General features: G+C 42.6%; 1 protein-coding gene across 11 annotated transcripts in view; it reads left to right on the top strand.

Moving 5' to 3' along the window:
- Positions 1-14,007, top strand: part of SBNO1 (strawberry notch homolog 1) — a 75,765-nt gene that overhangs the window by 39,636 nt on the left and 22,122 nt on the right. For 10 of the 11 annotated variants that reach the window (XM_063785231.1, XM_016924534.4, XM_054663797.2 and 7 more), the window contains 10 exons: positions 1,231-1,382; positions 3,319-3,516; positions 4,185-4,352; positions 4,444-4,619; positions 5,021-5,152; positions 7,694-7,829; positions 9,398-9,510; positions 9,614-9,685; positions 11,333-11,432; positions 13,876-13,950. In XM_063785231.1, coding sequence (XP_063641301.1) covers positions 1,231-1,382; positions 3,319-3,516; positions 4,185-4,352; positions 4,444-4,619; positions 5,021-5,152; positions 7,694-7,829; positions 9,398-9,510; positions 9,614-9,685; positions 11,333-11,432; positions 13,876-13,950 — 1,322 coding nt within the window. The remainder of the gene's footprint in view (positions 1-1,230; positions 1,383-3,318; positions 3,517-4,184; positions 4,353-4,443; positions 4,620-5,020; positions 5,153-7,693; positions 7,830-9,397; positions 9,511-9,613; positions 9,686-11,332; positions 11,433-13,875; positions 13,951-14,007) is intronic. The other variant, XM_016924535.4, reaches the window with a different exon arrangement.

Genomic DNA, 14,007 nt, shown 5'->3' with positions numbered 1-14,007 from the left:
AACATGGGCGCATCACTTGAGGTCAGTAGTTTGAGACCAGCCTGGCCAAAATGGTGAAACCCCATCTCAACTAAAAATAAAAAAAATTAGTTGGGCGTGGTGGCACACGCCCTGTAGTCCCACCTACCTGGGAGGCTGAGGCAGGAGAATCCCTTGAACCCGTGAGGTGGAGGTTGCAGTGAGCCAAGATCGCACCACTCTACTCCACTCTGGGCGGCAGAGAGAGACCCTGTCTCAAAAAAAATAAAATAAAATAAACAAAGTCTACTTTAAAAGTTGAAAATAAGCATGAGATCTTCAGAAATAGATTTTAAAATGTTTTAGGCATTGCTTTTAGTTTGCCTAACCTCCAAATTCAAACTCTGGTAGTAAACTGAGCAAAATAAACTTGCTGCTCTACTATTTTGTGCCTCGGGATGCATTCAGATGCTCCTTTTAAAAGCAATACATGGGGCTCACGCCTGTAATCCAGGCACTTTGGGAGGCTGAGTCTGGTGGATCACGAGAGCTCAGGAGTTTGAGACCAGCCTGGCCAACACGGTGAAACCTCGTCTCTACTAAAAATACAAAAACCAGCCAGGTGTGGTGGCGGGCATCTGTAATCCCAGCTACTGGAGAGGCTGAGGCAGGAGAATTGCTTGAACCCAGGCGGCGGAGGTTGCAGTGAGCTGAGATTGCACCATTGCACTCCAGCCTGGGTGACAGAGAGACTCGGTCTCAAAAAAAAAAAAAAGAAAAAAGCAAGACATACACCTGCTAATCTATATTTTTCTGTACATAATTGCCTAGAACTACCGTGTCCAGAATGGCAGCCGCTTGTCACATGTGGCTATTGAGCAGTGGAAATGACTGGTCCATATTGAGATGTTATTATATGTGTACTGAGCCAGGTTTCAAAGACTCCTTAAGAGAAAATAATGTAAAACATATGTGTTGACATGGTATATTGAGTTAAAATGTATTATTAAAATTAGTTCCACCAGTTTTATTTATTTATTTTTTACTTTTTTAATTTAAGCTACCAGAAAATACAATAATTGTGTATGTGGTTTGGCTTGCATTCTTATTATTTAGTTGGACAGCTTTGGGCTAGAAAATTAAAATTTATTTGAGCTCGTTTATCAGTATTTTGTAAAACTGAACAAGTTATATTTCAATATATTTAATAATACTTTACATATAATTATTTTGTCAACTGAAGCAGTAATTGTCGCTCTTTCTCTCCTACAGAGGTGTGTTGCAGTCACTCATTGAAAAACATTTTCCTGCTCCAGACAGGAAAAAACTTTATAGTTTACTAGGAATCGATTTGACAGCTCCAAGTAACAACAGTTCACCAAGAGATAGTCCTTGTAAAGAAAATAAAATAAAGAAGCGGAAAGGTGAGTACTTTAAAAAAGAAAAAATAGGCCAGGTGCGGTGGCTCACACCTGCAATCCCAGCACTTTGGGAGGCTGAGGTGGGCAGATCACGAGGTCAGGAGATCGAGACCATCCTGGCTAACACGGTGAAACCCCATCTCTACTGAAAATACAAAAAATTAGCCGGGCATCGTGGTGGGCACCTATAGTCCCAGCTACTCGGGAGGCTGAGGCAGGAGAATGTCGTGAACCCAGGAGGCAGAGCTTGCAGTGAGCCGAGATAGCACTGCTGCACTCCAGCCTGGATGACAGAGCGAGACTCCGTCTCAAAAAAGAAAAAGAAAAAAGAAAATAGTTGACGTTGAAAATACTGTCGAAATTAAAACATAAGCATTTTAAAGTGGCTATATTTTGGGAATGAACTGCCTTCCATGAATTCACAAATGGTTCCAAATTTTCACTGTCACTTGTACAATTTTGAATGCACAAGTTATCCCCGTTTTAAATTAGGAATTGAGCAATTCACTGGTGGTTGGCAGTGTGTTAAGCACTTGGCTATATACATTCTACCATATAACCTGGCAGAGGTCCATACGAAATTAGGTCTTATTTTTCCAATTTTATAGACAGAGATCATTGAAGCACAGAAAGATTTAAAGGTTAAAGAGTTTTCCTAGTTTCACAGAGATAGTTAATGATGCATGGGAACTAAAACCTGTGTCTTTGTATTGTCAGACCTGTTTTTTAATATATAGAGAGCTGGGTGTTTCAGTAGTTTTCTTTAAAAGAGCCTTTTCTTTTTTTTTTTTTGAGACAGGGTCTCCGTCTCCGTCACCCAGGCTGGAGTGCAGTGGCACCATCTTGGCTCACTGCAAACCTCTGCCTCCTGGGTTCAAGGAGCTGGGATTATAGGCATGCACCACCATGCCCTGCTAATTTTTGTATTTTTAGTAGAGATGGGGTTTCACCATGTTGGCCAGGCTGGTCTCGAACTCCTGAGCTTAAGCAATGCACCCACCTAGGCCTCCCAAAGTGCTGGGATTACAGGTGTGAGCCATCTCGCCCAGCCCTGTTTTGGTTTTAGAAGTTGACTTCTCGCCGGGCACAGTGGCTTACGCCTGTAATCCCAGCTTTTTGGGAATTGAAACAGGCGGATCACCTGAGGTCAGGAGTTCGAGACCAGCCTGGCCAACATGGCGAAACCCTTTCTCTACTAAAAATACAAAACTTAGCCAGGCCTGGCGGCAGGGGCGCCTTATAATCCCAGCTATAAGGGAGGCTGAGGCATTAGAATCACTTGAACTCGGGAGGCAGAGGTTGCAGTGAGCCAAGATTATGCCACTGCACTTTAGCCTGGGAGACAGAGTAGACACTGTCTGGGAAAAAAAAAAATATCTGGTCATGGTTGCATGTGCCTGTAGTCCCAGGTACTTGGGAGGCTGAGGTGGGAGGATCACATGAGCCAGGGAAGTCGAGGCTGCAGTGAGCTATGATTGTGCCACTGCACTCCAGCCTGGGCAACAGTGAGGCCCTGTCTCCAAAAATAAAAAGGTATTATAAGTTGATTTTCTATTGATTTTCTAAGTATTCCATGTCTATAAACCTGTAATTATTAGGCCTCTTCTCAAATCTGATACACAGTCAAATTGTGACTATGCCAGAGGTTCTGCTTTTACTCTGTTGTCCTGAATATGTTTTGAAACTTGTGCACTTGAAGGCAGTTTTGACTTAGTACTTTTGTATCCAATTTCTTCTTCAGAATAAATGTTTATAACCTTATTTTTTATGGGAGTCCAAAAGGTTAGTGCTGGTTTGTGAATTCTGTTTGTTTTTTGACTTACCTAAATACTTTTCCTCTGCACTTTTCATTTGAATTAATTCATGAACTAAATGTGATGTACTGGATCTTAAGAAACATTGAATTTGGGCTGACTCTCTTGTTTGTGGCGGAGGGTAGGTGAAGAAATAACTCGAGAAGCCAAAAAAGCACGAAAAGTAGGTGGCCTTACTGGTAGCAGTTCTGACGACAGTGGAAGTGAATCTGATGCCTCTGATAATGAAGAAAGTGACTATGAGAGCTCTAAAAACATGAGTTCTGGAGATGATGACGATTTCAACCCATTTTTAGATGAGTCTAATGAGGATGATGAAAATGGTAAGTTCAGTATATTAAATATACACGAAAGCATATAATATTTCAGTATATTTGAAAATGGGATATGAAACCTTTTCTTCTGTACAGTACAAATGATCACACAGATTATAATCTTTGCTTGGTGGAAAGCTCCAGGCTTATCTACCTTCTGGAAGTTTGAGCCTAATATATGTGAGAAGATAACCTCAATTTTGTGCAGTTATTTTTAACTTGAAAACATGGATTTGTACCCCATGGTTTACGGATGGACCAATGTAGGTGGTGATAAGTTATCAGTTAACAATATAAAAAATTTCATCCAGGCGCGGTGGCTCATGCCTGTAATCCCAGCAATTTGGGAGGCTAAGGTGGGTGGATCACCTGAGGCTGGGAGTTCGAGACCAGCCTGACCAACATGGAAAAACCCCATCTCTACTAAAAATACAAAATTAGCCAGGTGTGGTGCCACATACCTGTAATCCCAGCTACTCAGGAGGCTGAGGCAGGAGAATCGCTTGAACCCAGGAGGTGGAGATTGCAGTAAGCTGAGATTGCGCCATTGCACTCCAGCCTGGGCTACAACAGCGAAACATTGTCTCAAAAAAATAAAATTTCAAAGGTTGTTTCCTTTGAAGATTCTGTACTTGTTTTAACAAATGATTTGACATGTATCTTTCCTTAACACTCAGATCCCTGGTTAATTAGAAAAGACCACAAGAAAAACAAAGAGAAAAAAAAGAAGAAAAGTATAGATCCAGATTCTATTCAAAGTGCCTTATTAGCATCAGGTCTTGGATCAAAACGACCTAGTTTTTCATCTACACCAGTTATCTCACCTGCTCCTAACAGTGCACCAGGTATCCATACAGAAACTTCCTTTTTGAAATACTCTTTTAAACAAAAATATTTTAACTTTGTACTAACTTTTAGCAAATGTTCTTTATCTAGCTAACAGTAACACCAACAGTAACAGTAGCCTTATAACAAGTCAGGATGCTGTGGAAAGGGCTCAGCAGATGAAGAAAGACCTGCTTGATAAGCTAGAAAAATTAGCTGAAGACCTCCCCCCTAATACCCTGGATGAACTTATCGATGAACTTGGTGGCCCTGAGAACGTTGCTGAGGTAAATAGGCCTGTATCTCTTGGTGACATTTTTGCCATTTGAACCCCTGTAAAATGAGTTGTATTTTGACTGTCTTCACATAATAATCTAAATTTCTTAGATCATAGAATTCTTGTTCTACTTTAAGTTGCCATCCTACATCCAATGAACTGCTGCCTGCAGTATCTGAGTGTCTGTCCCAAGCCACTGGTCCTAGTTACTGCACTTATCACACTTCTTTTGTGATCGTGGCCATGTGTCAAGGTTTTTCCAGGGACTGTGTTGCAGTATTCTGTATCCTTCAGTGTGTGGTGCAGCACAGCATGTGCTCTTATCTCCCAAGTGTCTTCAAGGAAAGAGGCACTGAGTCCATCCACCACAGTCAGATACGTTCATTGTAATGACATTGTTTGGCTTCTCAGATGACTGGCCGCAAGGGACGGGTTGTGAGCAATGATGATGGAAGCATATCTTATGAGTCAAGATCTGAACTTGATGTGCCTGTGGAAATACTAAACATCACAGAAAAACAACGATTTATGGATGGAGATAAGGTATGATTTACTGAGATGCTTCTCAGTGAAAAGAACAATGCCTGTATATTTAGATTAAGCTTTAGAAGAGTCTTTTTCCTTTTAATATAAGTCATGTCCATTGAGTATTGTCATTCTGTATTTTTTAGTAATTGTACATACTGAATATTGTACGTGTTTTTATTATTTTATCATTGAATATAGTAAGTATTGGCTGGGTGCAGTGGCTCAGGCCTGTAATTCCAGCACTTTGGGAGGCCAAGGTGGGCAGATCACTTGAGCTCTGGAGTTTGAGACCAGCCTGGGCAGCATGGTGAAACCCCGTCTCTACTGAAAATACAAAAATTTAGCTGGGTGTGGTAGTGCATGCCTGTAGTCCCAGCTGCTCAGAAGGCAGAGGTGGGAGGATAGCTTAACCCTGGGCGGTGCAGGTTGCAGTGAGCCGAGATCGCACCACTACACTCCAGCCTGGGCAACAGAGCTATTACGCAAATTTTTTTAGTAATTGCCTTTACTCACTGAATATTTTGCATGTTTTTATTATTTTATCATTGAATATAATAAGTATTGTGTGTAATGCATAGAATTAGATATGGCTCTTGAGTGCTTTGGAGGCTTTTGAAATATTTAATCATGATATAAAAGTACTGTGTTTTCTCCAGGCGTGGTGGCTCACGCCTGTAATCCCAGCACTTTGGGAGGCCGAGATGGGCAGATCATGAGGTCAGGAGTTCAAGACCAGGCTGGCAAACATGGTGGTGAAACCCCATCTGTACTAAAAATACAAAAATTGGTCGGGTGTGGTGGCATGTGCCTGTAGTCCCAGCTACTCAGGAGGCTGAGGGAGGAGAATAGCTGGAACCTGGGAGGCAGGGGTTGCAGTGAGCCAAGACTGCACCATTGCATTTCCACCTGGGCAGCAGAGTGAGACTGTCTCAAAAAAAAAAAAAAAATGTTCCCTTAGTTCATCTTGGTGTTGTGACATCTAACGTCATTCTGATTTTGAGACTAAAATATTTATGTGTGTCCATATTACTAGTAACTTTGGTTTCACTGTTTATTTTATTGCTATGTCATGTTATATTAAGACGATTTACTGTAAATGGCTTACAGATTACATTCCCATATCCAACCATTGTAGAGATTTTGGGTGCCTCCAGAGACTCTTTTTTTTTTTTTTTGAGACAGAGTCTTACTCTGTTGCCCAGGCTGGAGTGCAGTGCAGTGGCATGATCTCAACTCACTGCTACCTTCACCTCCTGGGTCCAAGTGATTCTTGTGCCTCAGCCTCCCGAGTAGCTGGGACTACAGGCACGCGCCACCATGCCTGGCTAATTTTTGTATTTTTTGACAGAGACAGGTTTCACCATATTGACCTGGCTGGTCTTGAACTCCATACCTCAAGTGGTGTACCCACCTCTGCCTCCCAAAATGCTGGGATTATAGGCGTGAGCTACTGTGCTGGCCCAGAGACTCTTTCTGTAGACTTTGTTTGAGAAGGACCGTCACTTTGTCCCCCAGGCTGGATCTCAGCTCACTGCCACCTCCACCTCCCGGGTTCAAGCAGTTCTCTGCCTCAGCCTCCTGAGTAGCTGGGAATATAGGCACACACCACCACACCTGGCTAATTTTTGAATTTTTAGTAGAGACAGGGTTTCGTCATGTTTGCCAGGCTGGTCTTGAACTCCTGACCTCAAATGATCCGTCTGCCTCGGCCTCTCAAAGTACTAGGATTACAAGAGTTTGAGACCAGCCTGGGCAACATAGTGGGACCCCGCCCTGTGCAGGGAAAATAGTCACATGATGGCACATGCCCACAGTCCCAGCTACTGAGGAGGCTGAGGTGAAAGGATCACTTGAGCTTGAGAGGTGAAAACTGTAGAGATCTATGATTGCACCACTGCACTCCAGCTTGTGTGACAGAGTGAGACCCTGTCTCAAAAAATATATATATACAAAAAGATAATGTTACGTATTTTCAAGATTGTAGGTACAGGTATTAGTTATTTTATATAATTGCTTCATGAATCTAGGCCCATATGCATTAGGAATTACATTAGTTGGAATTAGTTTTGGTTGTTAAATAACAGAAAATACAAAGTCTGTTAAGTGTTGACTTCAATAAGATAGATTATTTCTCTCATGGACACATTTGGGTAGGTGGAGCAGGGCTTGTATGCCCCCTTGAAGTCCAGGCATCTTCCATGTTGTTCATTAAATTATGTGGGCCTCCATTTCCAGGTTACCTTTGTATTCCAAGATACCTGTTCTAGACTCTTGTCAGTACCTCTACATTTTACCTAACAGAGAGGAGACAAGGGGATGAGAAGGGCATGTCGCCTACTTTTAAGGACATTTCCTGTGCATCATACATTTTACCTACACCTTGCTGGCTGGAGAATGTTCACACTTAGCCGTAAGGGAGACTGGGAAATAAAACTGGAAGTCTTCATTATTGAGAAAGAAGGAGAGAATAGGCAGTCTGCTGAAGGACTTCATTTAAGGCACTGGCCTGCTTGTTCTTATGCAAAAGTGACTTTATTTTTCTTATATTTGACACAGAATATTGCTATCATCTCAGAAGCTGCCAGCTCGGGTATTTCATTACAAGCAGATAGGAGAGCTAAAAATCAAAGGCGAAGAGTTCATATGACTTTAGAATTACCTTGGAGCGCTGATAGAGCAATTCAACAGTTCGGTAAGTTCCTACAAACTGGATTTCACTTAATGGATAGCTAGGAATCATTGGGGTAAATTTGCGCATACCAAAACCTAGGTTTAGGCCGGGCACAGCGGCTCATGCCTGTAATCCCAACATTTCGGGAGGCCACTGTGGGAGGATAACTTGAGTCCGGGAGTTTGAGACCAGCCTGGGCAACGCAGTGAGACCCTTTCTCCACCAAAAGAAAAGAAAAACAGCTGAGAGCAGTGGCTCGTGCCTGTAATCCCAGCACTTTGGGAGGCTGAGGTGGGTGCATCACTTGAGGTAATAGTTTGAGACCAGCCTGGTCAACATGGTGAAACCCAGCCTCTACTAAAAATACAAAAATTAACTGGGTGTGTTGGCACGCACCTGTAATCCCAGCTACTTAGGGTGCTGAGACGGGAGAATTGCTTGAACCTGGGAGGCGCAGGCTGCAGTGAGCTGAGATCACGCTATTGTACTCCAGCCTGGGCAACATGGGGAGATTCCATCTCAAAAAAAAAAAAAAGAAGAAGAAGAAGAAAAGAAAAACTTGCTGGGTGTGGTGGCGTGTGCCTGTAGTCCCAGCTACTCAGGAGGCTGAGGTAGGAGGATTACTTGAGTCCAGGAGTTCAAGGTTGCAGTGAGATATGATTTCACCACTGCACTCCAGCCTGGGTGACAGAGCGTGACCTTGTCTCAAAAAACAAAAACAGGCTAGGCGCGGCGGCTCACGCCTGTAATCCCAGCACTTTGGCAGGCTGAGGTGGGTGGATCGCCTGAGGTCAGGAGTTCAAGACCAGGATGACCAACATGGAGAAACCCTGTCTGTACTAAAAATACAAAATTAGCCGGGCGTGGTGGTGCATGCCTGTAATCCTGGCTACTCAGGAGGCAGAGGCAGGAGAATCGCTTGAACCCGGGAGGCAGAGGTTGCAGTGAGCCAAGATCACACCATTGCACTCCACCTTTGGCAACAAGAGCGAAACTCCAACAACAACAACAAAAAAATCCTGTTTAATGTCTTATATCTTATCTCGAAATCTCAGATCTTGCATTTAAGGAGTGTTATATATATATACCTTATAGTATATGATGCATTGTGGATTCATTTTTTGCTTGTTTATAAGTTGTAAAAAATATATATGTGGTGGGAATTTGTGGGGTTCCAAGAACAGGGCTCCTCAAGGAGTGTCCTTATAAAACTTAAGGATGTATTAGGTCCATATCAGAGAAGCTGCTACTTCCATATGTGTTTCCAACCTCAGTAGCTTCACCAAAGGCCCATAGCTCCTCCCTCCATCTTCATGTTCTTATGACCAATGATTTGAAAAACAATTTTGGGAAAATCCAGAGTAATTGTGCATCAGTAACATGTGGTTAAGCAAAATTGGGGTAGCAATGCTAATACTTCTGTCATTGAGCAGTTTTATGTGTGTTATGGTAATTTTACATTATCTGTAATTTTTATTGTTTAGTGGTTTCCCAATACCAGTTTAGTGTTAAATGCTAGGAATACATCTCAGAATATTCTCTGTCCAGCGAACACAATCAATGATCTTTAAAACAAAATTTCGTTGCAGGACGTACTCATAGATCAAACCAAGTTACTGCTCCTGAGTATGTCTTTCTGATTTCTGAACTGGCAGGAGAACAAAGATTTGCATCTATTGTTGCTAAAAGACTTGAGAGTTTGGTGAGTTTTGGAGTTGTGTGGCTGTGTGTAAATGATGATCTATTGTACCTGTTTTCTGGTAAAAGGTTACCTGTGCCTTGATTGAAATTTTTGTTTTTAACAGGGGGCACTTACGCATGGCGATAGAAGAGCAACAGAATCTAGAGATCTGAGCAGGTTCAACTTTGATAATAAGGTACATTTCAATTTTCAGTATCTCTGAAAACTTTTGATAGCGTATGGTGTCTTTCGGGAACACAAAAGAAAAGTAGTTACTGTCTAAAACAAAACTGCCTCTCCTATGCATTTGCTTTAAAATCATGGCTTCCTATAAGACAGAATTTCACATGTATGTTAGATCACATGTTAAGTATCAGTATAGCAATGTAGTTGTCTTTATTCCTTTTGGAAAACAAGAATAAATGAGACTGAATTAACTGTGAGTTCTCAGAAGCAAAGGAAGTTAATTTTTCTCATGTTTTTTATGTGTAGAGACATGAACTAGGCAGTATAAAATATATATAAAGGCCAGGCGCTGTGGCTCATGTCTGTAATCCCAGCACTTTGGGAGGCCAAGGCAGGTGGATCACCTGAGGTCAGGAGTTCGAGACCAGCCTGGCCAACGTGGTGCAACCACATCTGTACTAAAAAAAAAAAAAATACAAAAATTAGGCCGGGATCAGTTGCTCACACCTATAATCCCAGAATATAGGAGGCCAAGGCAGGTGGGTCACCTGAGGTCAGGAATTCGAGACCAGCCTGACCAACATAGTGAAACCCCATCTCTACAAAAATTAGATGGGCGTGGTGGCATGCATCTGTAGTCCCAGCTACTTGGAAGGCGGAGTTTGCAGTGAGCCGAGATCATGCCACTGCACTCCAGCCTGGGCAATAGGGCAAGACTCTGTCTCAAAAACTTATACAAAAATTAGTTGGGCGTGGCTGGGCACAGTGGCTCACGCCTGTAATCCAGCACTTTGGGAGACCGAGGTGGGTGGATCACGAGGTCAAGAGATCGAGACCATCCTGGCCAACATGGTGAAACCCTGTCTCTACTAAAAATAGAAAAATTAGCTAGGCGTGGTGGTGTGCGCCTGTAGTCCTAGCTACTTGGGAGGCTGAGGCAGGAAAATCACTTCAACCTGGGATGCAGAGGTTGCAATGAGCCGAGTTTACACCACTGCACTCCAGCTTGTCGACAGAGCAAGACTCCGTCTCAAAGAAAAAAAAAACTTAGTTGGGCATGGTGGCGGGCACCTATAATCCCAGCTACTTGGGAGGCTGAGGCAGGAGAACCGCTTGAACCCAGGAGGCGGAGGTTTCAGTGAGTAGAGATCGTGCCATTACACTCCAGCCTGGGCGATGAGCAAAACTCTGTCTCCAAAAAAAGAAAAAATAAATACATATAAAGTTAATTGAGAATTGCTTTTTTGAATCTTTGGTACAATAAGTTTGTGGGTTTTTTGGGGTTTTGTTGAGAGGGAGTTTTTTGCTCTTGTCGCCCAGGCTGGAGCACAATGACGCCATCTCGGCTCACTACAACCTCCACCTCCTAGGTTCAAGCGATTCTCCTGCCTCAGCCTTCCAAGTAGCTGGGATTACAGGTGTCTGCCACCACACCCAGCTAATTTTTTGTAGTAGAGATGGGGGTTTCACCATGTTGGTCAGGTTGGTCTTGAACTCCCAACCGCGGGTGATCCACCCACCTCGACCTCCCAAAGTGCTGGGATTACAGGCATGAGCCACCGCACCCAGCCAATAGTTTTTATAGTATTTAGGTGGTCATGTGATTGAAGAGTATCCAAATGCTGAAACTGGTTAAAGGTTTTGATTTTTTTTGCAGTATGGAAGAAATGCTTTAGAAATTGTCATGAAATCCATTGTAAACTTGGATTCTCCTATGGTATCACCACCTCCAGACTATCCTGGAGAATTTTTTAAAGGTAACTTCTACAAATATTCATAACAATGACAATGATTATTGACAAAGATGTACTCAAACCTGTTGTAATGTTTGCTGTTATATTAGTTTTTTTCTTTGGACATAAAATGTATAAAACTTTGAAATTAATGGTTACTAGGACACATAATTATCTTGTATTAAACAGATTTATTAAAGCAAATTTTATTCAAATGAAAGTGCTCTTACTGTTGATATAGTGAAAGCATGTTTGTCTAATAATAGATTTAATAGAGGAAAGTTGTTTTAGTACATTGAGTAAAATCACTTTGCCAAATAGCCTTTTTTAAAAATTATTTATTTATTTATTTATTTATTTTAAAGACCGAGTCTTTTTTAAAAATTATTTATTTATTTATTTATTTTTTAATTTTTATTTTTTTTTAAGACCGAGTCTTGCTCTGTCGCCAGGCTGGAGTGCAGTGGCATGATCTCGGCTCACTGCAACCTCTGCCAGCAGGTTCAAGCCATTCTCCTGCCTCAGCCTCCTGAGTAGCTGAGATTATAGGCACATGCCACCACACCCAGCTAATTTTTGTATTTTTAGTAGAGACGGCGTTGCACCATGTTGGCCAGGATGGTCTTGATCTCCTGACTTCATGATCTGCCCGCTTCAGCCTCCCAAAGTGCTGGAATTACAGGCATGAGCTACCGTGCCCAGCCCCAAATAGCTTTTAAAATTCAATTTAATTTTAAAGTTGAAAAAGTACCTAGGTAAATAATCTGTGAGGATTGATTGGTGGGGGTGGGAGGTTTGGATGAAACAAAATTGGCCATGAATTCACAGTTGTTTAAACTGGGTGATGGATACATGTGGCTCATAGCTTAGCCTTTTTTCTTTCGTGTATTTGGAAATGTCCTTTTTTTTTTTTCGAGACGGGGTCTCGTGCTGTCACCTGGGCTGGAGTGCAATGGTGTGATCTTGGCTCAGTGCAACCTCCGCCACCAGGTTCAAAGGGTTCTCCTGCCTGAACCTCCCAAGTAGCTGGGATTACAGGTGCCCGCCACCATACCTGGCTAATTTTTGTGTTTTCAATAGAGATGGGGTTTCGCCATGTTGACCAGGCTGGTCTTGAAATCCTGGCCGCATGTGATCCTCCCACCTCAACCTCCCATAGTGCTGGGATTACAGATGTGAGCCAAGGCACCCAGATGGAGTTAGCATTTTTCACTAGAAAGTCCTTTTGGTAGATTAGCACATACTGATATGTGTTGTCAACAGTTCATATTGACATACCAGTTAGAGGTGTTCATCATTACTCTCGGCTTTCAACAAAAGCAATAAAGTCTTAACCCTACACCTTCACTCCTTTTGACATCAGGAGTGTCAGAAACAACTCCCTGGTCTGGGCACAGTGGCTCATGCCTGTAATCCCAGCACTTTAGGAGGCTGAGGTGTGAGGATTGCTTGAGCCTAGGAGGTGGAGGCTGTAGTGAGCTGTGATGGCACCACTGCGTTCCAGACTGGTGAGAGAGACCCTGTCTCAGAAAAAAAAAAAAAAAAGACTCCTTGATTTACTTCTAACTTCTTAAAATTACAGGTTATGGCTAGGCGCAGTGGCTCACACCTGTAATTTCAGCACTTTGGGAGGCCAAGGCAGGTGGATCATTTAAGCTCAGGAGATCAAGACCAGCCTGGGCAACATGGAGAAACCCCCTCTCTAAAAAAATTACAAAAAAAATTAGCCAGGCACGGTGGTGCACGCCTGTAGTTCCAGCTGCTCGGGAAGCTGAGGTGGGAGGATCCCTTGAGCCTGGGAGGCGGAGGTTGCAGTGAACCAAGATGATGCCATTGCACTCCAGCCTGGGCAACGTAGTCAGACTCTGTTGCAAAAAAAAAATATATAGATAGATAGATAGATAGATAACTTGTTTATTATAAGTAATGACAGTAATCTTGCAGCTGGGCGCAGTGGCTCACACCTGTAATCTCAGCACTTTGGGAGGCCGAGCCGGGTGGATCTCCGGAGGTTAGGAGTTTGAGACCAGCCTGGCCAACATGGCGAAACCCCAACTCTACTAAAAATACGAAACTTAGCCTGTAGTACCAGCTACTCGGCAGACTGAGGCAGGAGAATTGCTTGAACCCGTGAGGCAGAGGTTGCAGTGAGCTGAGATCGCGCACTGCGCTCCAGCCTGGGTGACAGAGTGAGACTCTGTCTCAAAAAAAAAGAAAAGAATCTTAACATGTATAATGAAGAGAGTTAATACAGTCCCCTTAACCCTCCTTCCATTCTCACCTTCTTAGGTCACAGATGACAGTGTGAACAAGGGCAGTTCTCTCCACATTTTCTCCATGTTTATATAAATATCAAGGTGTTTTTTTAAAATGGCATGATACTACTTACAACATACTTTTCTCACTTAGTGGTACATTGTAGACATCCCTTGTAATTTATGAGTCAGAATTGATCCTGTTCTTACAGATGTTCGACAAGGACTGATAGGCGTTGGCCTGATAAATGTAGAAGATCGCTCGGGAATTCTTACTCTCGATAAAGGTACTACTATTAGCTTTGTGTAGGCATATAACTGTTGCTATAGTATTAAAGTCCATT

Source organism: Pan troglodytes, chromosome 10, assembly GCF_028858775.2.
Source record: "Pan troglodytes isolate AG18354 chromosome 10, NHGRI_mPanTro3-v2.0_pri, whole genome shotgun sequence".
Classification (NCBI taxonomy): domain Eukaryota; kingdom Metazoa; phylum Chordata; class Mammalia; order Primates; family Hominidae; genus Pan; species Pan troglodytes.
The sequence above is the reverse complement of the archived record's forward strand: the minus strand, read 5'-3'. Positions and strand labels throughout refer to the sequence as shown.